The sequence below is a fragment of the Amblyraja radiata genome, chromosome 25, assembly GCF_010909765.2.
Source record: "Amblyraja radiata isolate CabotCenter1 chromosome 25, sAmbRad1.1.pri, whole genome shotgun sequence".
NCBI classification, from domain to species: Eukaryota; Metazoa; Chordata; class Chondrichthyes; order Rajiformes; family Rajidae; genus Amblyraja; species Amblyraja radiata.
The window spans coordinates 29,831,854-29,854,764 of NC_045980.1; the positions used below are offsets into that span (position 1 = coordinate 29,831,854).

Here is a 22,911-nt window from a genome sequence, read left to right on the forward strand (position 1 = left end):
GGACAGGCTAGATGCAGGAAGATTGTTCCCGATGTTGGGGAAGTCCAGGACAAGGGGTCACAGTTTAAGGATAAGGGGGAAATCCTTTAGGACCGAGATGAGAAAAACATTTTTCACACAGAGAGTGGTGAATCTCTGGAATTCTCTGCCAGAGAAGGTAGTTGAGGCCAGTTCATTGGCTATATTTAAGAGGGAGTTAGATGTGGCTCTTGTGGCTAAAGGGATCAGGGGGTATGGAGAGAAGGCAGGTACAGGATACTGAGTTGGAATGATCAGCCATGATCATATTGAATTGCGGTGCAGGCTCGAAGGGCTGAATGGCCTACTCCTGCACCTATTTTCTATGTTTCTATGTTTCTATTACTCTCCGTACTGTTGTAACTATGGCCTCTACTTCCCACTGCACGCTGGAATGTAAATGTTTGCATTGCTGACATTTTGCAAAATTGCTCAGCTGCCTTAGAATGCCAGACCAGATGGTTAAACCTTATTAATCCATCATTCAGCGTTTCCATAATCTCCCTAAATCAATACTGATTCTGTTTTGCAAACATTTTATACAATCAACGCTGCTGCCATTCTGTGAGATGATGTTGTTACTTGCTCTGCTCTGACTAGGTATCTCTTGTTTTGGACTCTTTGTAATTCAGCAAATGCTAAAATGGGTTGTTAACTTTCTTGAAGTAGATCATTTCAGAAGTTGATTTCGCATCAGCCCACGACGCATGTTCATTTGAAACAAAAAATTGTTAATTTATGAATCCAGGTACAGCAGCTAATGAATTAACATCGGAAATGGATATTTGGACTTTCTTCTAATTGCTGAGGTCTGTTCGACACTGATATCCACGTTCAAAAGACCCAACTTCATTGCTTACACCCTCAGAGACTGCCTGTCCTTATTGACTCGGCCTGCATTAGGAGATAACGTCTATTCAATAGGTGGACTATTTTATATTTACTCAATGGTTATTGAGTGAAGATTGTTACAGTGGTATAGACACTGACTTTTAATCACTCGGATTTGCCTTATGTCTGATCACTGCAGAAATAGGCTCTGCAATAACACTCCATGGGGACTAGGACTCTATTCCTTGGGGCGCTGGAGGATGGAGGTGTACAAAATCATGAGAGGAATGTATCGGGTAGACGCACAGAGTCTCTTGCCCAGAGTAGGGACAATCGATAGCCAGAAGACGTGGGTTTAAGGTGAGGAGGGAAAGATCTAGTAGGAACCTGAGGGGTGACTTTTTCACGCAAAGGGTGGTGGGGGTATGGAACGAGCTGCCAGAGGCGGTAATTGAGGCAGGTACTATCGCTAAGTTTAAGAACCATTTAGACAGGTACATGGATAGGACCGGTTTAGAGGGAAGGTGCACAAAAATGCTGGAGAAACTCAGCAGGTGCAGCAGCATCTATGGAGCGAAGGAAATAGGCAACGTTTCGTCCCGAAACGTTGCCTATTTCCTTCGCTCCATAGATGCTGCTGCACCCGCTGAGTTTCTCCAGCATTTTTGTGCACCTTCGATTTTCCAGCATCTGCAGTTCCTTCTTAAACATGGGTTTGGAGGGATATGGGCCAAACATACGTAGGTGGGACTAATGAAGATGGGACATGTTGGCCGGTATGGGCAAGTTGGGCCGAAGGTCCTTGTTCCACGTTGTAAGACTCTATGATTCTAGAATATTCTCATGTAATCTGTATTCAATTCATAAAGTGTGTGGAATCTTCAGTACAAAGCCTGCATTTAATGACAGGCATTCAGAGGACGGTTGCCATAGGTACAAATATGTCACCAGTATAAGAGAGCTTGTTTTTTCTGGGATAAGAGTCTCGCATTTCCAACTCCCATTAGATTCTGCCACTTGCTTCACACTTGGGGCAATTTACAGAGGCCAATTATCCTACAAACCTCATCTTTTGGGATGTGGGAGGAAACCGGAGCGCCCGGAGAAATCCCACTGGGAGAACGTGCAAACTCCACGCAGACCAAGGTCAGGATCGAACCTGGTTCTCTAGCGCTGCGAGGCAACGGCTCTACTCGCTGCGCCATTGTGCTGCTCCTCAGCGATCGGGGCCCCTGAATCAGTGGAAATTTTTTTTTATATCAAAGATGCAAGAATCTGCAGATATTAGAATCTTATCAAAACACAAAGTGCTGGAGGAACCCAGCAGGTCAGGCAGCAACCTGTGGAGACAATAGATCGACGATGTTTCGGGTTGGGACCTTCTTCAGACTGATGATAGTAGGGGGGGAGAAAGCTGGAAAAGAGAGGTAGGGTCAGGACAAAGCCAGTACAGGCAAGTACATAGAGGGTGAGCAGTGAGAGAGTGTCTCACAGAACTCCCACCGGAGAGAGGAAGTGAACACCAGTCTGAAGAAGGGTTTCGGCCCGAAACGTTGCCTATTTCATTCGCTCCATAGATGCTGCTGCACCCGCTGAGTTTCTCCAGCATTTTTGTGTACCTTCGATTTTCCAGCATCTGCAGTTCCTTCTTAAACATTTTTTCAAATTAGGCCCCACTTTGAGGACATTTTGCATTAAAATGGTAACACGAGAATCTGCAGATGTTTGAATCTTCATCTATTATGAAGGACAAAGTGGAGGTTATTCAATTCAATTACACATAGCTACCTGCCAAATACTGTATAGATTCTGCAGCGTGGATTTCAACATTACGTTCTCAGGTTCAAGAACAGCTTCTTCCCCGCTGTTATCACTCTGGAATGGGCTTCTCGTATGCTAAAGACGGATTTCCGATCTTCCAACCTATCTTGTTGTGGCCCTTGCACTTTATTTTATCTGCCCTTTCTCTGCAACATTGTAACATTGTATTCTGCACTCTATTCTTTCTTTTCCCTTTTGCACTACCTGATGTACTCAGCGGAAGAGCTGCTGCCCTACAGCGTCAGAGATTCAGGTTCGATCCTGACTACGGGTGCTGTCTGTACAGAGTTTGTACCTTCTCCCTGTGACCGTGTGGGTTTCCTCCGGATGCTCCCGTTCCCTCCCGCACTCCAAAGACATGCAGGTTTGTAGATTAAATGGCATCGGTAAACTATCCCTAGTGTGTAGGATAGAACTACTGTTCGGTTTCGGCTCGGTGAGCCGAGGGGCCTTTTTCCACGCTGTATCAACTAAAGAAAACTACTCATGTTTGACATGAATTGCTTGTATCTCGGTACACATATCAATAATAAAAAGATACCAATGCCAATATATTTATTGATAACTGCTTTGAAAGTTAAAGGGGCTGAATAGTGTTGTTATTATTATTAATGGCCGTATTTTCCGCAACGTCCATTTACATTCTCAAGTAAAGTGCCGTAGTTTGCTTGACCCCAATTTTACCACAAGTGGTGAGGTTGATGGAGAATATTTCTTCAAAAGACATGCAGGTTTGTAGGTTAATTGGCTTCGGTAAAGATTGTAAATTGTCCCCAGTGTATAGGATAGTGCTGGTGTACGGGGATCGCTGGTCGGCGCGGACTCGGTGGGCCGAAGGGCCTGTTTCCGTGCTGTATCTTTAAGCTATGCTAAACAGGGCTCTGACATTTTCTTTTTTTCCCTTCGTTACAGGAGTGAGATATGGGCAGCAAACGTCCAATGACATCGTGCCTCAATCTGTCAGTCACCACGGCAACAGCACCCTGGTGACAACTCACACGATCCTCCAACCTGTTTCACCTCCGGGACTGGAACCCAGCTCCAGTCTGTTGACCACCGACACCAAACTGGTAAGTGTGTCGGGAGCGATGAGATCGGCTCTGAGGGACGACGCTGCCCCTAATGCAGCGAGTTGTGAATGCTCGCACACTTGGACAAGCGCGGAATTACTCCATGGAATCACTTTGCGTTTGAAAGCAAAAAAAACTGCAGTGTTGGTGCGGACTCTGTTTCCGCAATACATCTCTAAACTAAAACTAAAATCTAAAATACAGTCAGCTCATGCTGGAAACACTCAGCAGGCCAGGCAGTGTCCGTGGGGAGAGAATCCATAGTTAATAAGGCGATCAGTTACCTTTCATCAGAGCAAAGTAAAATTAAAAATCAAAAATGCTTTCAGTAGCATAGAAGGGACTTGCTTTAGTTTTAGTTTTAGAGAAACAGCTTGGAAGCTGGCTCTTTGGCCCACCGAGTGCATCGATCATGTAACACCCGTACACTCATTCTATCCTGCACACTAGGGACAATTTACAGAAGCCACATAACCTACAAAGGTGCACATCAACGGAGTGTGGGAAGAAACCGGAGCACCCAGAGAAAACCCACACAGGTCACGGGGAGAACGTACAAACACCGTACAGATAGCACCCTTGGTCAGGATTGAAACCGGGTCTCTGGCGCTGTGAGGCAGCAACTCTACCGCTGCACCACCGTGGCGCCCCTGCCCTAACAGGTGCTTTGCCCCTATCAATCCAAAGCCAGATCATGTTTTCCATATTTAAATTGCAAGGAGTCAATCTTCGTTCTCTTCTATTTGTTTTTGTAAAATATTCATAAGCATTTATGGATGGCACTTTATATCTTCTGAAGAATATTTGTGCTTATGATTCATATCTTTTGACACCTCTGTTGTGGGAGGGAGGTAAAGGGAGAAGTAATGAGCTTAGGACTTCTCATTTAGCACGTTCGATGAAGTGCCTTTGAAGAGTGGGCATATTCTTCCAGAGCAAGTGATGCAGCATATATACACACTTACCAGGGCGGCAACAGTGATGTTTAAGAAAGAACTGCAGATGCTGGTAAAATCTAAGGTAGACACAAAATCAAAATGCTGGAAAAACTCAGCGGGTGAGGCAGCATCTACGGAGAGAAGGAATTGGCGATGTTTCGGGTGGAGACCATCCTTCAGACTGAAGAAGGGTCTCGGCCCAAAACATCGCCAATTCCTTCTCTCCACAGATGCTGCCTCACCTGGTGACAGTGATATTGTTTTGTGATAAACAGAAAAAGGAATGTTGGGATGAATATGGCAGCACAGTGACGCAGGGGTAGACCCCGCTTCGATCCTGATCCCTGCGTGTCGCCATGCCGACCTTGGAACTTAGGCCCAAGGCTTCTACAGGCACCAGAGGATGATGGTGGAGGCAGATCCGATAGTGGCTTTTCGAAGGCTTTAAGATACGCACATGGATATGCAGGGAATGGAGGACTCTAACTTTGAGAGACAAAGTAAACAAATAAATGAAGCTGGAATGAATAATAATGTGGATGTGAAGGAGTATGGAAAGCATTCTGCAAACTGAAATAACTTTTCAAACTATCTGAACTGTTCCCAAATGACCATTAGCTCACCAGAGCTCTTGTTCTCTTCTCCTTTTGCTTAATTCACAGCGGTTTCCTGGCAATAATAGTTTTCTTTTTGTGTGTGAACTTCCCTGATGAGGGGCGTGCAGTAATTATAGCAAGATCTGAAGCTTTACACAGGAACTCAGTGTGGAAACTACTTGTAAAACTGATCAACCAAAGGAAGAAAGCGTTGACAACAGGGTTTCTTTATCCACTCCCTCCGATTAACGACTTAACTGCACATCCACCAGATAGCTCTCTCCGTAATTAAAAGTCTCTCTCACGGCAGTTTAGTCACCTAACCTCCCTCTACTTTCTTCCTGGCAGTCACTGCCAGGTCTGACCTTCGTTCCCTCTGGAAAGTAGCCAATTGGCGGAATTGGCTGCTTAACATTATCCAATGTCAACTTCAGCAATGAAGTTGGTCCCTCACTGAGTTTAGTTTAGAGATACAACGTGGAAACAGGCCCTTCGGCCCATCGAGTCTGTGCCGACCAGCAATTACCCTGTACAGTAGTTCTATCTTACACACTACAGACAATTTACAGAAGCCAATTGATCTACAAACCTGTGGGTCTTTGGAATGGAGGAGGAAACGGAGCACCCGGAGAAAGCCTTTAGCCAGAAGGTGGTGAATCTGTGGAATTCATTACCACAGAAGGTTGTGGACTTGAATGCCAAGTCATTGGATATTTTTAAGGCAGAAATTGACAGATTCTTGATTAGTATTGGTGTCAGGGGTTATGGGGAGAAGACAGGAGAATGTGGTTGAGAGGGAAAGATAGATCTGCCACGATTGAATGGCGTAGACTCGAGGGGCCGAGTGGCCTATTTCTGCACCTAGAACTTATGAACTTATGAAAATCCACACGGTCACAGGGGGAACGTGCAAACTCCATACAGACAGCACCCATGGTTAGGATCGAACCAGGTTCTCTGGCGCTGTAAGGCAGTAAAGGGGCTGTCCCACTGTACGAGCTATTTCAAGAGCTCTCCCGAGTTTAAAAAAAAAATCAAACTCGTGGTAAGTGGGTACGTCGGAGCTCGGGGACGTCTCTTACTGGCTTGTAACGCTAACGGCAGGTACTCGGGAAACGCGGTAATCTCATGAAGCCCAGAGTACCTACGAGCGGCCATTACCGTAATTCTCCGAGTTCGAATCAGGGGAAACTCGGGAGAACTCTTGAATTAGCTCGTACAGTGGGACAGCCCCATAACTCCACCGCTGCACCACTGTGTCGCACTATTCAGTGAGATTGCTTTGAGAACTGCCGTCTTCAGAGAGAGAGAACTCGCAGAGTTGCTCGGAGTTGGAAACTCAACCTTAAATCGGCGTGCAAACCTCACCGTTTAATAATGGATTCCAACTCCGCTGAGGTTTTGTGCCACAGAGATGGCTGAGTGGAGGGAAGCCTCCAAATAAACGAGACCAAGTCTTTGCCAAGGTCTCTGGCGCAGTCTTGAGGCTGAAGAACGCTCCTGAACCAAAACGTCACCCCTCCATTCTCTCCAGAGACATTGTTGCCTGACCCGCTGAGTTACTCCAGCAGTTTGCGTCTATCTTTGGTATAAACCAGCATCTGCAGTTCCTTTGTTATTACTTATTATTTCTTTTTACCTTGAGCAAACTATGAGAAGCTGAGCCAATGGGACTGAATGGGCCTTGATGAGCCGTCAAGTCAAGTCAAGAGAGTTTATGGTCATGTGTCCCAGATAGGACAATGAAATTCTTGCTAAAACTATATAAATCCAAATATTCTAATTTCACTAATTTCAAACGCAGCATGGGACGTGAGAACTGGAAGAGTTACATTTGTATTCTTGAAGCTGTCATAATACAACGCTGGAAAGGTCAGGGTACAGCTGTACACAACCAGTGCCAGGCAATTAACTTCATTATTTCTTGCCCGCCTCCACTACAGGGTCGAGGCGATGACAAGAATACTTCCTGAAGTATTTTCAAAGTTGCTGGATACAATGCAACCTTTTTCTGAAGCTATTTAGAAGCTGTCAAAACTCTCTGCCTGCAATAAAAACAGCAGAGTTTGGAATCCTTTCCTTTAATAGCGTTGTTTTATGAAAACACAGTTAAGTAATTTTTATCCATCGTCATCTCAACTCATTTATTGTCGTTTTGATGGCAGTCTCGCCATCTCAGGAACTTTAACACAGAGGCAGAGCTCCTATTAGTGGCTAAAGAGGGACATTTCGGCTTTGGGAGCTGGTGCCAAATAGTTTGGGGAAGGGCAGGATCCTACCCATTCCCAGGAACGCCAAGGTTAACCTAGGATTAGTATTTGACGGCACTCGCTGGAGTTTAGAAGAATGAGGAGGGACCTTATTGAAACTTACCGAATGGTGAAAGGCCTGGATAGAGTGGACGTGGAGAGGATGTTTCCACTACTGGGAGAGTCTCGGACTAGAGGTCATACCCGCAGAATTAAAGGACGCTCTTTTAGGAAGGAGATGAGGAGGAATTTATTTAGCCAGAGGGTGGTGAATCTGTGGAATTCATTGCCACAGAAGGCTGTGGAGGCCAGGTCAGTGGATATTTTTAAGGAAGAGGTAGATAGATTCTTGATTAGTACAGGCAGGAGAATGTGGTTAGGAAGGAGAGATCGATCCGCCATGATTGGATGGAATAGAAGACTTGATGGGCAGATTAGCCTAATTCTCCTCATATGATCCTCACATTATTCTCGGCAGCTACGAGTACTCTGATGGGGAGAGACCATGGTGGTTTTGTTGGTCTCCTCGCGACCTGGGCAGAACCTTCAGCCGCCCTACATTCGTCCCAATGCTACAGGGTGGAAAATAAGTGGAAAAATCTTGTTCAACTTGACAGGTTGAGAGGGTGGTCATAAAAGGTTTTTGGCACATACGATGCGACACGATGGAACTTGATCTACCCCTGGGGGGAAATTGATCTGCCAACAGTCGTGAAAACACAAAATACACGAAAAGTGAAATTAAAGTGACGAGTGGAAAGGATTGGGGTTGTGTGATGTTTGGGGGAGGGGGGGAGTCGGGGGGAGGGGGGGAGAGTCGGGGGGGGGGGGGGGGGGAGTCAGTCTCAATCTACCCCACGACAGAAGGGGGAGGAGTTGTACACTTTGATAGCCACAGGGAAGAAGGATCTCCTGTGGCGTTCTGTGCTGCATCTTGGTGGAATCAGTCTGTTGCTGAAGGTGCTCCTCAGGTTGACCAGTGCGTCATGGAGGGGGTGAGCTGTATTGTCCAGGATGCGTCCGCAGTTTGAGGAGCGTCCTCCCCTCCAAGCCCACCTCCCATGAATCCATCATTGGCCTTCATCAGTCAGAGTATTGAGTATAGGAGTTGGCAGGTCATGTTCAATGGTGCAATGGTTCTTTATTGTCACATGTACAGAGGTACAGTGACATTTGATTTACCATACAGTCATACCAAAAAAAGCAATAAGATACAAAACTACATAAAGATTAAACATAAACAGCCACCACAGCGGCGTGTGAGAATCCCCAGGGCACACAGCATAAGCGGAGACCCACAGCCATCAGTTCAATGTCCGGGCCACACACACACTCCTTCACCGTGATGTGACCAGAGTTGTACCGACCGCTGTCACTCTCACTGCAGTTAGAAAGCCAGGATGTTCTCATGGCGCAATGTCCCCGCGAACACTGAGATCACTGGGCTCACTGCACTTCCTCCGAGTCCTCACCAGCGCAGGCCGCGCGGCCATCTTGTTTTTCGGCCACCTCACATTCCCCACTGTGATGGAAGGCAAATAACTTGTACCTTCTTCCTCCTTTTCTACCGCAGTCGGGGCGATCGAAGCCCCCGCAATGGGGTGATCGTGGCTTCCGCGATCGGGGCGGGCGAAGCTCCTGCGGTGGGAGCTCCCGAAGTCGATCCCAAACAAAGGGCCCGCCAGCTCCACGATGTTAGGCCGCAGTGCGGACGGAGATACGATATGGAAAAAGTCGCGTCTCCGTCAAGGGAAGAGATAAAAAAAGTTTCCTCCAAACCCGACCCTCCACATAATAAAAAAACTAAAGACACACACACAAGTAAAACAGACTAAAAACAACAAAAGAAGAAAGGGATGAGACAGGCTGTTGGCGAGGCTGCCACTGACGGCGCCACCCAGTGGAGAGCTATATAAAACATTGATGAGGCCACATATAGAATATTGTGTGCAGTTTTGGGCACTATGTTGTATTTAAGATGTTATTAAGCTGGAAAAGGTGCAGAAAAGATTCACAAAGATGTTGCCAGGATTTGCGGGCTTTAGCTATAGGGAGAGGTTGAGCAGCCTATGCCTTTATTCCTTGGAGCGCAGGAGGAGGAGCGGTGATCTTATAGAGGAGTACAATATCATGAGAGGAATATATCGTGTAAAATAAGTCACTTGCTCAAAGTAGGGGAATCGAGAACCACAGGGCATAGGTTTATCGTGAGGGGGGACCATTTAATAGGAACCTGAGAGGTAACGTTTTTACACAGAGGGTGGTGGGTGTACGGAATGAGCTGCCGGAGAAGGCAGTTGCGGCATGTACTATTGCAAGGTTTAAGAAACATTTAGACAGGTACATGGATAGGGAGAGATTCAGAGGGATAAGAGCCAAATACGGGCAGGTGGGACTAGTGTAGATGGGACATGTTGATCAGTGTGGGCAATGTTGGGCCGAGGGGACTGTTTCCACGCTGTGTGACTCTATGACTCTAACTTCTAGAGTCATGTTCATAAGTTATAGGAGCAGAATTAGACCATTCGGCCCATCAAGTCCACTCCCCCAAACCTGGGTCTCTTGCAAAGTTTCTGCATTTTCGCCGGCGCTGAAAGGGCAGCAACTCTACCGCTGTGCCACTGTGCCACCCTGAACGCTCACACTCGCCAAACAAGGGCGGCATGGAGGCGCAGCGGTAGAGTTGCTGCCTTACAGAGCTTACAGCGCCAGAGACCCGGGTTCGGTCCCAACTACGGGTGCTGTCTGTACGGAGTTTGTACGTTCTCTCCGTGACCGAGTGTGTCTGCTCCGAGATCTTCGGTTTCCTCCCACACTCCAAAGACGTACAGGATTGTGGATTAATTGGCTTGGTATAAATGTGATTTGCCCCTGCTGTGTGTAGGACACTGCGGGGATGGTCGGCGCGGACTCGGTGGGCCCCAAGGGCCCGTTTCCACTCTGTATCTCTAAACTAACTGAAATAACTAATCTAAACTAAATTATGATGGGATTGGCTCTAAAAGATGTAGCAAGCGCTGGGAATGGAGGCTGTGATTGCTGGGCTTTCTGCTTCTCTGTTGGGTAGCTGTGATTGAAATGAATTGCGTGCCTGACACAGACACAGCTAAGAAGAATTCATGTCACTGCCTCCATAGATTTCCACCATCAGCTACGAAGTTATGAATAGCAGCCTAAATGCTCAGAGTTGCCTGGAATTGGAAGTAGTTTCCGTGGTAACAATAATATGAACCAAAGCAGTTTGCATATCACAGGAACTGAGAAGCAGCTCAGAAATATAATTATCCTTCTTCAAGTTCTGATTAAATGGAATGCAATTCTTTCTGTCTGTAGTATTGGTCACGCCGTCCAATTCAACGTGTCATTGAAGTTATCAATTGGAGAAGATTTACCCTGAAAAAGGATAATTGGTTAATTTCCTTCTGGTGTAGGTTTAGGTTTATTGTTGTCACGTGTACCGAGGTACGGAGAAAATCTTTGTATTGCACGCAATCCAATCAAATCAGATAATACATAAGTACATACTGTATATTAGTACAATCAAGCCAAACTCAAGTACAATGGGTAGCGCAAAGGGAAAGATACAGAGTGCAGAATATAGTTCTCAGCATTATACACATCAGTTCCAAATACAAAGTCCAATGTCCTCAGTGGGGCAGAGGTGAATCGGACAGTACCCTATCTTGTGGATGGACCGTTCAGATGCCTGATAACAGAGGGGAAGAAGCTGTTTAGTTTAGTTTAGTTCAGTTTGGAGAAACAGCCCCTTCAGCCCACCGAGTCCACGCCGACCAGCGATCCCCGCACATTAACACCACACTACACACACTAGGGACAATTTTTACATTTATACCAGGCCAATTAACCTGCAAACCTGTACGCCTTTGGAGTGTGTGAGAAAACCGGAGATCTCGGTGAAAACCCACGCAGGTCACGGGGAGAATGTACAAACTCCGTACGGGCAAGCACCCGTAGTCAGGATCGAACCTGGGCCTCTGGCTCTGCTGCTGTGCCACTGTGCTGCCCCCCCGTATTCACACACGTGGGCACCGCCATGCTTTGCCGCCATTTCCACAAGTCCAAAGTCCGGTCGACCCGCACACACTCGGTCGACTGGAGCGGATCCCAATCCAGGAAAGCCCCAGGCTCCTGCAGGGCCTACCCTCCATCGCCTTTGACCGGATCGGCCCGCGAACCAACGTCCCACAGGGGAGTTAGATGTGGCCCTTGTGGCTAAAGGGATCAGGGGGTATGGAGAGAAGGCAGGTATGGGATACTGAGTTGGATGATCAGCCATGATCATATTGAATGGCGGTGCAGGCTCGAAGGGCCGAATGGCCTACTCCTGCACCTATTTTCTATGTTTCTATGTCCCTCTCCTCGCCCCGCTAGCTTTGTGTCGAACCTGAAGGAGCTGGAGAAAAATGGAGACACACAGGACTAGGAATTAATAATCGCACAAATTTTCAGTCCACTGATGATAGAATTGAGTTCAGTTTAGTTTATAGTTTAGCTTCTTGTCACGTGCACTGGGCTACAGTGAAATGTTAATTCAATTGAATGTGAATCATTTAGAGATTGCTCTTCCCACCCTTCCTCCAGCTGAGTGTTTCGCTGAACTCTACGCTCAATAAGATGAAAGACGTTAGACTTGGCATCTCTTTGTTGTAGTCATGAGTACCAACTAACATGTTACATAAAGAAAAATATGTCTTTGTTTCCATTCCATTGGACCGGTTTAGTCTAAAGCATTCCATTTCCAACATCAACCATCATTCTGACCTCTCTATTTGAAGTTGGCTGAGAACTTTGAGCTCAAATTCTAAGTTGAAAGGATAGCGTACAAATGCCGTGTTATATGATTCTTTGGCTGAGCATAGTTTTAGTACAAAATATTTTGAATAACCTGGGCAGCAAATATTTTCTTTGGACCTCAGTTATATTGGTTGAACAGATTTATGAGAGTATAAGTGTAGGAAGGAACTGCAGATTACTGGTTTAAACCGAAGATAGACACAAAAAGCTGGAGTAACTTAGCGGGACAGGCAGAAGGAATGGGTGACGTTTCGGGCCGAGACCCTTCTTCAGACATCACATTTTTTTTAATACCGTCAGTATTGGTTATCTACATGTTCACCTTCCGGTGAACATGTAGATAACCAACACTGACGGTATAAAAAAAAACTTTGGTGGAGTTTTGAAGTGGTCATCCGAGATGCAAAGAGAGGAACGCTGGTCTGGAAGAGGTTCAGTTATTTGAGTTTATGTAGGTTTGAAACAACCTCAGTCATTTAGCATGGCGTGCTTTGAATGGTATTTGATGCACCATGGAACAATTTCAGTAGTGATGTGGACAGCTGTTATTTTGCTTCAAGCAAAGGGGAAAAAACCCAAGTGTACTCAAAAGCTTATGGTCGATGACTCCCAGTACCAATTCTCTTAAATTGAAATATACAAGATAGCAAGGGTGACTTGTGCTCACAAGGACAAAGAGTCCTGGGTGAAATGTTGGCACAAGGAACTGCAGACGCTGCAACCTTCCATGCAACACAAAGTGCCAGAGTAACTCAGCGGGTCAGGTTGCATCTCTGGAGGAGTCCCGACCCGAAACATCGCCTATCCATGTCCTCCAGTCATGCTGCCTGATCCGCTGAGTTACTCCAGCACTTTGTGTTCCACGCAAGTCCTGGGTAAAATTAGCAGAAGAACGTGAAATGGCTTTGAAAATTGCAGAGCAGTGGGTAATATAAATGTGTCGGTCCACATGCATATTTTGCTTAATTTATTCTCCGCTCTCTGGTCTTTATTTTGCTACCTTGCCTAGTTTGGCATAAGCGGCAAAATTAACCAATTTTAATCAAGTTTCAAAGGTATCAAAGGTATTTTATTAGTCACATTCACATACACCCAGGTGTAGTGAAGTGAAATGCTATTTTGCCATTTTGCAGCACATAAAAAAAGATTACAGACATAACACCAATGAGAGTCTTAAACACATAGAACATCCCCCCACAATGGCTCCCACCATGAGGGAAGGCACAAAGTCCAGTCCCCAACCCCAGTTCACCCATAGTCGGGCCCATTGAGGCCTCCACAGTTGCCTCTACGGAGGCCCGATGTTCCTGGCCGTTCTCGCCGGGTGATGTTGCTCCGGCGTCGGGAGAGTCCTCCCAGCGGCCTGGGAACCCTGGAACGGCCGCTTCCGCACTGGAGGCCGCGGCTTCCGAATGTAAACGGTTTACGCAAAGTGGAAAGATTGTTTGTTCCAACACTGATCGCTGCCTGATCCCCCGACTAAAGATTTCACCGTCTAACCCACACCTGGTGAAATATGGCAATGTTTAAAAAACGTTTAGACAGCTACATGAATAGAAACATAGACATAGAAACATAGAAAATAGGTGCAGGAGTAGGCCATTCGGCCCTTCGAGCCTGCACCGCCATTCAATATGATCATGGCTGATCATCCAACTCAGTATCCTGTACCTGCCTTCTCTCCATACCCCCTGATCCCTTTAGCCACAAGGGCCACATCTAACTCCCTCTTAAATATAGCCAATGAACTGGCCTCAACTACCTTCTGTGGCAGAGAATTCCAGAGATTCACCACTCTCTGTGTGAAAAATGTTTTCCTCATAGGACAGGTTCAGAGGGATATGGGCCGAACGCAGACAAGTGGGACTAGTGTAGATGGGGCATGTTGGTCGGTGCGGGTAAGTTGGCCTGTTTGCATGCTGTATGACTGTATGACTCCGTACCCTTCAGGCATTTTCTTATCTGTATCCAGGTGTTGCACTGAGATTATTCTTTTGTGTGAAATTTTATCAAAATCTTTTGAAAGTCTTTGTGCACCTGGTTTATTATTTTCACCTTGGTTGAGATTGGTCAGGCAAAATCTCCCCTCGACAAGCTGTTTTAACTACTTCTTATTAGCAAACAATCTTCAATTTTATTCTTGACAATTAACTGCATTATTTTAAGAATGGGCGCTTCCGTTTCTCTTGTCTCCCACCTAGCCTGATAGTGTTGTATAAAACATACTGGTCTGAGTTGCTGTCCATAAACTCCATGAGAATTTTTATTGTGTAGGAAGGAACTGCGGATGCTGGTTTAAAGCAGCGAAGATAGACACAAAAAGCTGGAGTAACTCAGTGGGTCAGACAGCATCTCTGGAGAAAAGGAATAGGTGATGTTTTGGGCCAGCCTGAAGAAGGGTCTCGACCCGAAACATCTCCAGAGATGCTGCCAGACCCGCTGAGTTACTCCGGCTTTTTGTGTTTATCGAGAATTGTTGTTAATTGATTGAGAGATACGGCATGGAAACCGGCCCTTCAGCCCATCCAGTCCATGCTGACCGCCGATCACCCATTCACACTAATTCTATGTAATCCCGCTTTTCGCATCCACTCCCTGTAGATCGACCCCACTCCCCAGCTCAATTAACAGGGGCCAATTGACCGACAGTCCCGCATGTCCTTGAGATGTGGCAGGCAAACCGGAACACCCAGAGGAAACCCACGTGGTTACAAAGGAACATGCAAACTCCACACAGAGAGCACCCGAGGTCAGAATTGAACCGGGGTCTCTGGCGCTGTGAGGCAGCAGACCTACCAGGTGCACCACCGTGCCTTCTCTTTCCATCTTATTAACCTACTCCTGTCAGTATAACTACTGTCTAGTGCGCTTGGACTCGTGGCAGCAAGTTCCTCATTGTGACCACTCTATAGGCTAAAATGTTAGCGGGCGGCACAGTGGCGCAGAGGTAGAGTTGCTGCCTTGCAGCGTCACAGACCCAAGTTCAATCCTGACTGCGGGTGCTGTCTGTACGGAGTTTGAACGTACTCCCTGTGGACAGCGTGGGTTTTCTCCGGGTGCCCCGGTTTCCTCCAACACTCAAAAGATGCTCAGGTTTTGTGTTTAATTGGCTTAGTTAAAAAAATTGTAAATTATCCCTCGTGTGTAGGATAGTGCTAGTTTACAGGGTGATCACTGACTGGCGAGGACAGTGGTTTCCGCACAGCATCACTAAAATCTAAAGTTTTATTAAATTCTCTTTTGAATCAATTCGTGACCACCTTTCCTTCTAACTACTAGAAACATAGAAACATAGAAAATTGGTGCAGGAGTAGGCCATTCGGCCCTTCGAGCCTGCACCGCCATTCAATATGATCATGGCTGATCATCGAACTCAGTATCCTGTACCTGCCCTCTCTCCGTACCCCCTGATCCCTTTAGCCACAATGGCCACATCTAACTCCCTCTTAAATATAGCCAATGAACTGGCCTCAACTACCTTCTGTGGCAGAGAATTCCAGAGATTCACCACTGTGTGTGAAAAATGTTTTTCTCATCTCGGTCCTAAAGGAGTTCCCCTTTATCCTTAAACTGTGACCCCTTGTCCTGGACTTCCCCAAATCTTCCTGCATCTATCCTGTCCAACCCCTTAAGAATTTTGTAAGTTTCTATAAGATCCCCCCTCAATCTTCTAAATTCTAGTGAGTACAAGCCGAGTCTATCCAGTCTTTCTTCATATGAAGGTCCTAACATCCCAGGAATCTGGTGAACCTTCTCTGTACTCCCTCCCCTGGAGTGGAATTTTCTACATCCATCGAACACTTTCATAATTGGGTTACCGTTAAATCTTCTATTTACTCAGCTGAAGAACTCCAGGCTATTTGTTCTTTGTTCTTGTTCCTAGTCCTTCACCAGTGCTACAATCTATCCTCTTTATATTGTGGAGAACAGACTCTGTGCACAATCCCCTAAGAGTTCTTGATCAAATGGTCTATAGAAATTTAATGTGAATTTAAAGCTTTTCAATTCTAGCCCTCTGGACCTGAAACACAGTACTTTGTTTACATTTTGATGGCCTCGTTAACCCGCGCCACTATTTTTATTTTGTTTATGTATCTGCGCCCTTGGTTTACCACCATACTTGGAGTCATTTGCTAAGGGAACCCTGATGTAATAGTCACCAAATTTGTGTGAAGAGTGGGAGGGAGGGAGGTTGTTGCGGGAGCTGGGCTGGGCTACGGTTTTAGGTTTAGATTAGTTTAGAGATACAGCGCGGAAGCAAGCCATTCGGCCCACCGTGTCCTCACCGACCAGCGATTCCCGCACATTAACACCATCCTACACACGCTAGGGACAATTTTTACATTTATACCAAGCCAATTAACCTACCAACTTGTACGTCTTTGGCGTGTGGGAAGAAATCGAAGATCTCGGAGAAAACCCACGTGGTCGCGGTGAGAACGTACAAACTACGTACAGACCAGCATCCGTGGCCGAGATCAAAGCCGGGTCTCTGGCGCGGCAAGCGCTCTAAGGCAGCAACTCTACCGCTGCGCCACCGTGCCGCTCAAGGTGTAGATACATGTTGGGGTCTGTGGAACAGTTCTGTGGATGGGGAAACGTAATGAGGGGCATCTTGAGCAAAGTGAAGTAGGGTTTAAACCTGTTCAAATACACGGTGCTCTGATATTTCTCCAGAGCAAAGGATTTACAGATCCACCCCAACCTCCGCAATAGGCAACTTACATAAACTCACACTAAACGTAAACAATTCTGAACTCAGTCCCAAGTGTAAACAAGGCAGTTTGTAATGCTCTCAAGTCTTTGACATTTCCACCCTGGGAAAAATAAGGTTCTGATATGATAAAAGACTAGACGTGAATGGAGTGTAGAATGAGCTTTGTACAGCGAGGGGGTTGCAGATTTGGGCTGCGTGACAATATTAAAGCAAGACACCGACTGCAGAACTGCTGATAAATTCAACCAACGGCACTTACCGTGGAGAACATCGAGAAACAGCTCGAGAAACAGATCTAAGAAGAAAATCATCATTATATAGATATTAGGGAATAAAATATTCTGTTGCTATTGAAATTAGAAATTAATCCTTTTATGAAGTCAACGCTGCCAGCAGCATGGTAACTATTAAATATGGCCGCTATGGTGGCACAGCGGTGGAGTTGCTGCCTTATAGCACCAGGGACCTGAGTTCGATCCTGACTACGGATGCTGTTTGTATGGAGTTTGTACGTTCTCCCTGTGTGGGTTTTCTCCGAGAACTTTAGTTTCCTCCCACACTCCAAAGGCGTACAGATTTGTCGGTTAATGGCTTGGTATACATGTAAAAATTGTCTCTCGTGCAGGATAGTGTTAATGTGCGGGGATCGTTGGTGGGTGCGGACTCTGTGGGCCGAAGGGCCTGTTTCCTCACCGTACTAGTTTGTGTTGTCCCAAACATAGAAACATAGAAACATAGAAATTAGGTGCAGGAGTAGGCCATTCGGCCCTTCGAGCCTGCACCGCCATTCAATATGATCATGGCTGATCATCCAACTCAGTATCCCGTACCTGCCTTCTCTCCATACCCTCTGATCCCCTTAGCCACAAGGGCCACATCTAACTCCCTCTTAAATATAGCCAATGAACTGGCCTCGACTACCCTCTGTGGCAGGGAGTTCCAGAGATTCACCACTCTCTGTGTGAAAAAAGTTCTTCTCATCTCGGTTTTAAAGGATTTTCCCCTTATCCTTAAGCTGTGACCCCTTGTCCTGGACTTCCCCAACATCGGGAGCAATCTTCCTGCATCTAGCCTGTCCAACCCCTTAAGAATTTTGTAAGTTTCTATAAGATCCCCTCTCAATCTCAATTTGCAAAATTTAACTATGCAAAGGCATTATAGATTCTCATGTGGCATTGGGATTGGGTTTCAACCCAAAACGTCACCTATTCCTTTTCTCCTGACCCTCTGAGGCTGACCCGCTGAGTTACTCCAGGTTTTGGTTTAGTTTAGAGATGCAGCGTGGTAATCATAATCACAATCATACTTTATTAGCCAAGTATGTTTTGCAACATGCGAGGAATATGATTTGCCACACAGTCATGCCAATAAAAAGCAACAAAACACACAAAATACATTTTAACATAAACATCCACCACAGTGACTCCTCCACATTCCTCACTGTGATGGAGGGTGAAAAATAAATTCAATCTCTTCCTTTCTTTGTTCTCCCGCGGTCGGGGGCCTCGAGCTTCCTAACAGGCCCTTCGGCCCACCGAGTCCGCACTGACCAGCGATGCTGCACGTTTACACTACCCTACACACACTAAGGACAATTTTACATTTATGCCAAGCCACTGGTTGGAGTGGACTAGGTGGGCCGAAGGGCCTGTTTCCGCACTGTATCTCTAAACTAAAAAACACTAAATATAGTCGTGCAGTCAGCCAGTGATGGCCAGGAAACCTGGTCAGGAAGTGCAGTTGCATAAGTTCCTGCAGGGAACAAGGATCAAATATTTGTTAACAAAAATGTCTTTAAACTTTCGAGATGCAGCACAGAAACAGGCCCGTCAGCCCACCCAGTCCACGCCGACCAGCGATAGATAAACTAATACTATCCTGCACACTAGGGACAATTTACAATTTTACAGAAGCCAATTGACCTACAAACTCGCATATCTTTGGAGTGTGGGAGGAAACCAGAGCACCTGGAGTAAACCACCGTGGTCACAGGGAGAATGTACAAATTCCATACAGACATCACCCGTAGTCAAGATCGAACCCGGGTCTCTGGTGTTGTTAGGCTGCAACACAACTGCTGCATCATCATGCGCCCTAACGGATAAAGGAAACTTCAGCAGGATTTATTCATCTGGTTTCAATAAATGAAGTAGTTCAAAGTCGTAAAACACTCCAGCCAAATCTTAGGAATGTTATCGTCAGGGAGCAGGGCCCCAGATGATTGGCAACAGGAATGTGATTTTATCTTGTTTGCGATTTCTGAGAGGCCCATAACGTGAAATATTGAGAGGTGCTGAATATCAAGGGGCTTGAGTGTCCGACATTCAGACCTTCCTGCTTGGAACTTCGTGGTGAAGATAGGTGGCTTAAAGACAGAAATAAAAGGGTGGAGAGAATCGAAGATGCAAGACATTGTGAATGGTATAAAGAAGGGTTTCGGCCCGAAACGTTGCCTATTTCCTTCGCTCCATAGATGCTGCTGCACCCGCTGAGTTACTCCAGCATTTTTGTGTACCATTGTGAATGGTATAATGAGAACAAGGCTCGTATAAGAGACTCGGGAGAGGAGGTGGCTTGGTCTGCTTTCAAGAATGGAAAGAGTTGCTGCCTTACAGCGCCAGAGACCCGAGTTCGAGTCCTGACTACGGGTGCTGTCTATAAGGAGTTTGTGCGTTCTTCCTGTGACCGTTCTCCGGTTGCTCCGGTTTCCTCCCACACTTCTAGATGTGCAGGTTTGTAGGTTAATTGGCTTCAGTAAGGATTGTAAATGTTCCCGTGTGTGTGATAGTGCTAATGTACGGGGACATCTGGTCGACATGGACTCTGTGGGCCGAAGGGCCTGTTTCCACACTGTATCTCTAAACTAAACTTAATCTCACAGTCTGTCTAACTGAACATTGATGTAGACAATCAGAGGGACAAAATGTAAACTGCTGGAGGAACTCAAGAGGATCAGGGAGTGGGGACCCAGATGATTGGCAACAGGAATGTGATTTCATTCATGAGATACAGTGCAGAAACAGGCCCTCCGCCCACCGAGGAACAAGTTTACAATTTTTATTGAAGCCAATTAACCTACAACCCCGCACGTCTTTGGAGAGTGGGAGGAAACCGGAGCACCCGGAGAAAACCCATGCGGTCACAGGGAGAACGTTCAAACTCGATACAGGCGGCACCTATTGTCAGGATCGAACCCGGGTATCTGGCGCTGTAAGGCAGTAACTCTACCGCTGCGCCACCGTGCCAGGCATGCCGCCCGACCTTTTACATGGACCAAGAGGGCTCAACACCTCACGCACTAGGTCTGGCTTAGATGTGATGAATGGCCGCTGAGGTGAGCAATGGGAAGGAAGCTGTTGCCGGTAAAGGTACATGGAACGGGAGCCTCCAGGGATGGCAGGGGAGATAAAGTTGTTGCAGCTTGCTTTAAAATAATGGTTTTCTTTAAACCAAGCAACCATGTCCTCCTCACAGATGTTTGCAAAGCATATTTACGCCTGTGGATGCCAACAAAAAATTGATTTGGGTGGGAAGGTATTTATTTAGTTCATAGGCTGAACAGAAACATAATGCAAACGGCATTCTATGCTGTAAACAAACCTTATCTTCTCCAAATGTATTCAGCCGAGAGTGCAGAGTTGTCAAGGAGATGACTGTTGACTGCGTGGTTGCGGCAGATGAGATACATCAATCATCAGTTGCAAAGCTGCTGCATTGGTGTGGGGTTGGGGAGAAGAAAATGTGATCTTATTCCCTCAGTTGCGTTTAGTTTATTATTGTCACGTGTAGTGAGGTACAGTGAACATCCTTTATGTGGCATGCTAGCCAGTCAGCGGAAAGACCATACATAATCACAATCAAGCTGTCCACAAGCTGTGTACAATAAAGGGGTTTAGTGCAAGATAAAGTCCAGTAAAGTCCGATTAAAGATAGTCCAAAGGTCTCCAACCAATGGGGCAGATGGTAGATGGGAGGTCAGGATTGCTCTCTGGATGGTTCAGTTGCCTAATAACAGCTGGGAAGAATCTATCCCTAAATCTGGAGGTGTGCATTTACACACTTCTGCACCTCTTGCCTGATGGGAGAGGGGAGAAGAGGGAGTGGCCGGTGGGTGCGACTCATCCTTGATGATGCTGCTGGCCTTGCTGAGACAACGTGAGTTGTAAATGGAGTCAATGGAAGGGAGGTTGGTTTGTGTGATGGTCTGGGCTGCATCCACAACTCTCCGCAGTTTCTTACTGTCGTGGATGGAGCTGTTCCCAAACCATGTGCATGATGCATCTGGATAAAAAAACTTTCTACAGATTTCTGGTTCGTGGCAAGATGGCGCTGACTGCAGAAGACAGAGAGTGCAGGCAAAAGGAAAAAAAAAAAAAAAAAAATATATATATATATTTTCTACAGTGCATCTGTAGATGTTGGTGAGGGTTGCTGGGGACTTGCCGAACTTGCAGAAGATTGAGGACTGGAGTATCCAAAGGAAGTGCTTTGAAAGCACTCTTTAATATTCTTATATTAATTAACCATGAGGACATCGTCAATTGCTTTTACACTTCATAAAACAAATCTCTTGCAATAAATATCTATTAGGCTAAGTAAAAAGCACGTTGGTTTATGACTATTTCAATTAGACTTTGTGACAACTCAGTTAATTGAAGTTTGCTAGCTCCTCACCATTCTACGCAAGCCAGTAGAGTTCAGATCTCTGTATCGCAACAACCAACCCATTACACCAATTTAGTTCTACAATTTGAAGTCATATCCCTTAACCTCTCTCTCTGTCCAGTTCCCCCCTATCCCGGTGCACAGCCGTTACTCCCAATATCCCGCCCTCCTTTCCTCACTCTGACCCCTTTCATCTATGTCCCTCCTTCTGGCTTTCCATTTCCATTCGTCAGACAATTGAACCGTCCTCTCACCAGCTTGAATGTGGTCCTGACCTCCCATCTACCTGTTTGGAGACCTATAAACACTCTTTAATCGGACTTTATTCGTTTTTTAGTTTAGTTTAGTTTAGAGATACAGCGCGGAAGCAGGCCCTTCAGCACAATTGGATCCGCGCCGACCAGCGATCCCCGCACATTAACACTATCCTACACACACTAGGGACAATTTTTACATTTACCAAGCCAATTTACCTACATACCTGTACGTCTTTGGAGTGTGGGAGAAAACCGAAGATCTCAGAGAAAACCCACGCAGGTCAGAGTGGGGGAGGTGGTGAAAGAAGGGTGGGATAGTACAAACTCCGTACAGGCGGCACCCGTAGTCGGGATCGAACCCGGGTCTCCAGCGCTGCAAGGTAGCAACCCTACCATTACACTACACTCTTTATCATGGACTTTATTGGACATTATATATATTGGACTTTATCATGCACTTAATGTTGTTCCCTTTATCCTTTGTCTGTGCCCTGTGGACGCTTTGATTGTAATCGTGTACAGTCCTTTTAACTGGATAGCACGCAAACCACACGTTTCACTTTACCTTGGTACACATGACAATCATAAACTAAACTTGTTTATGTAAAGATTAGTAAAGGTGTCGGGGGTCATGGGGCGAAGGCAGGAGAATGGCATTGAGAGGGATAGACCAGCCATGATTGAGCGGCAGAGTAGACCTGATGGGCCGAATGGCCTAATTCTGCTCCTCCTTCTTCTTATCTTCTTCTTATCGAGTCCACGCACAAGATTAGAAGTTGTTCAGCCAGAGCTGAACACACTTCCCGGCATCTGCACACACTGGGGTCTGTCTTGTCGCTTCTTGTGCCTGGTGGTGGAAAGATTGGTGGAAACAGGGCCGCGACGTGAACGCTCTTTCCTTGACCCCATTCTGCTCCGAGAACTTGCGAACTTA

At 46.2% G+C, this 22,911-nt stretch overlaps 1 protein-coding gene across 1 annotated transcript in view; it reads left to right on the top strand.

Moving 5' to 3' along the window:
* hnf1a (HNF1 homeobox A) overlaps positions 1–22,911 on the top strand; it is a 115,800-nt gene that overhangs the window by 45,908 nt on the left and 46,981 nt on the right. The window contains exon 5 of the mRNA XM_033043676.1: positions 3,583–3,740. Within this exon, the coding sequence (XP_032899567.1) occupies positions 3,583–3,740 (158 nt within the window). The remainder of the gene's footprint in view (positions 1–3,582; positions 3,741–22,911) is intronic.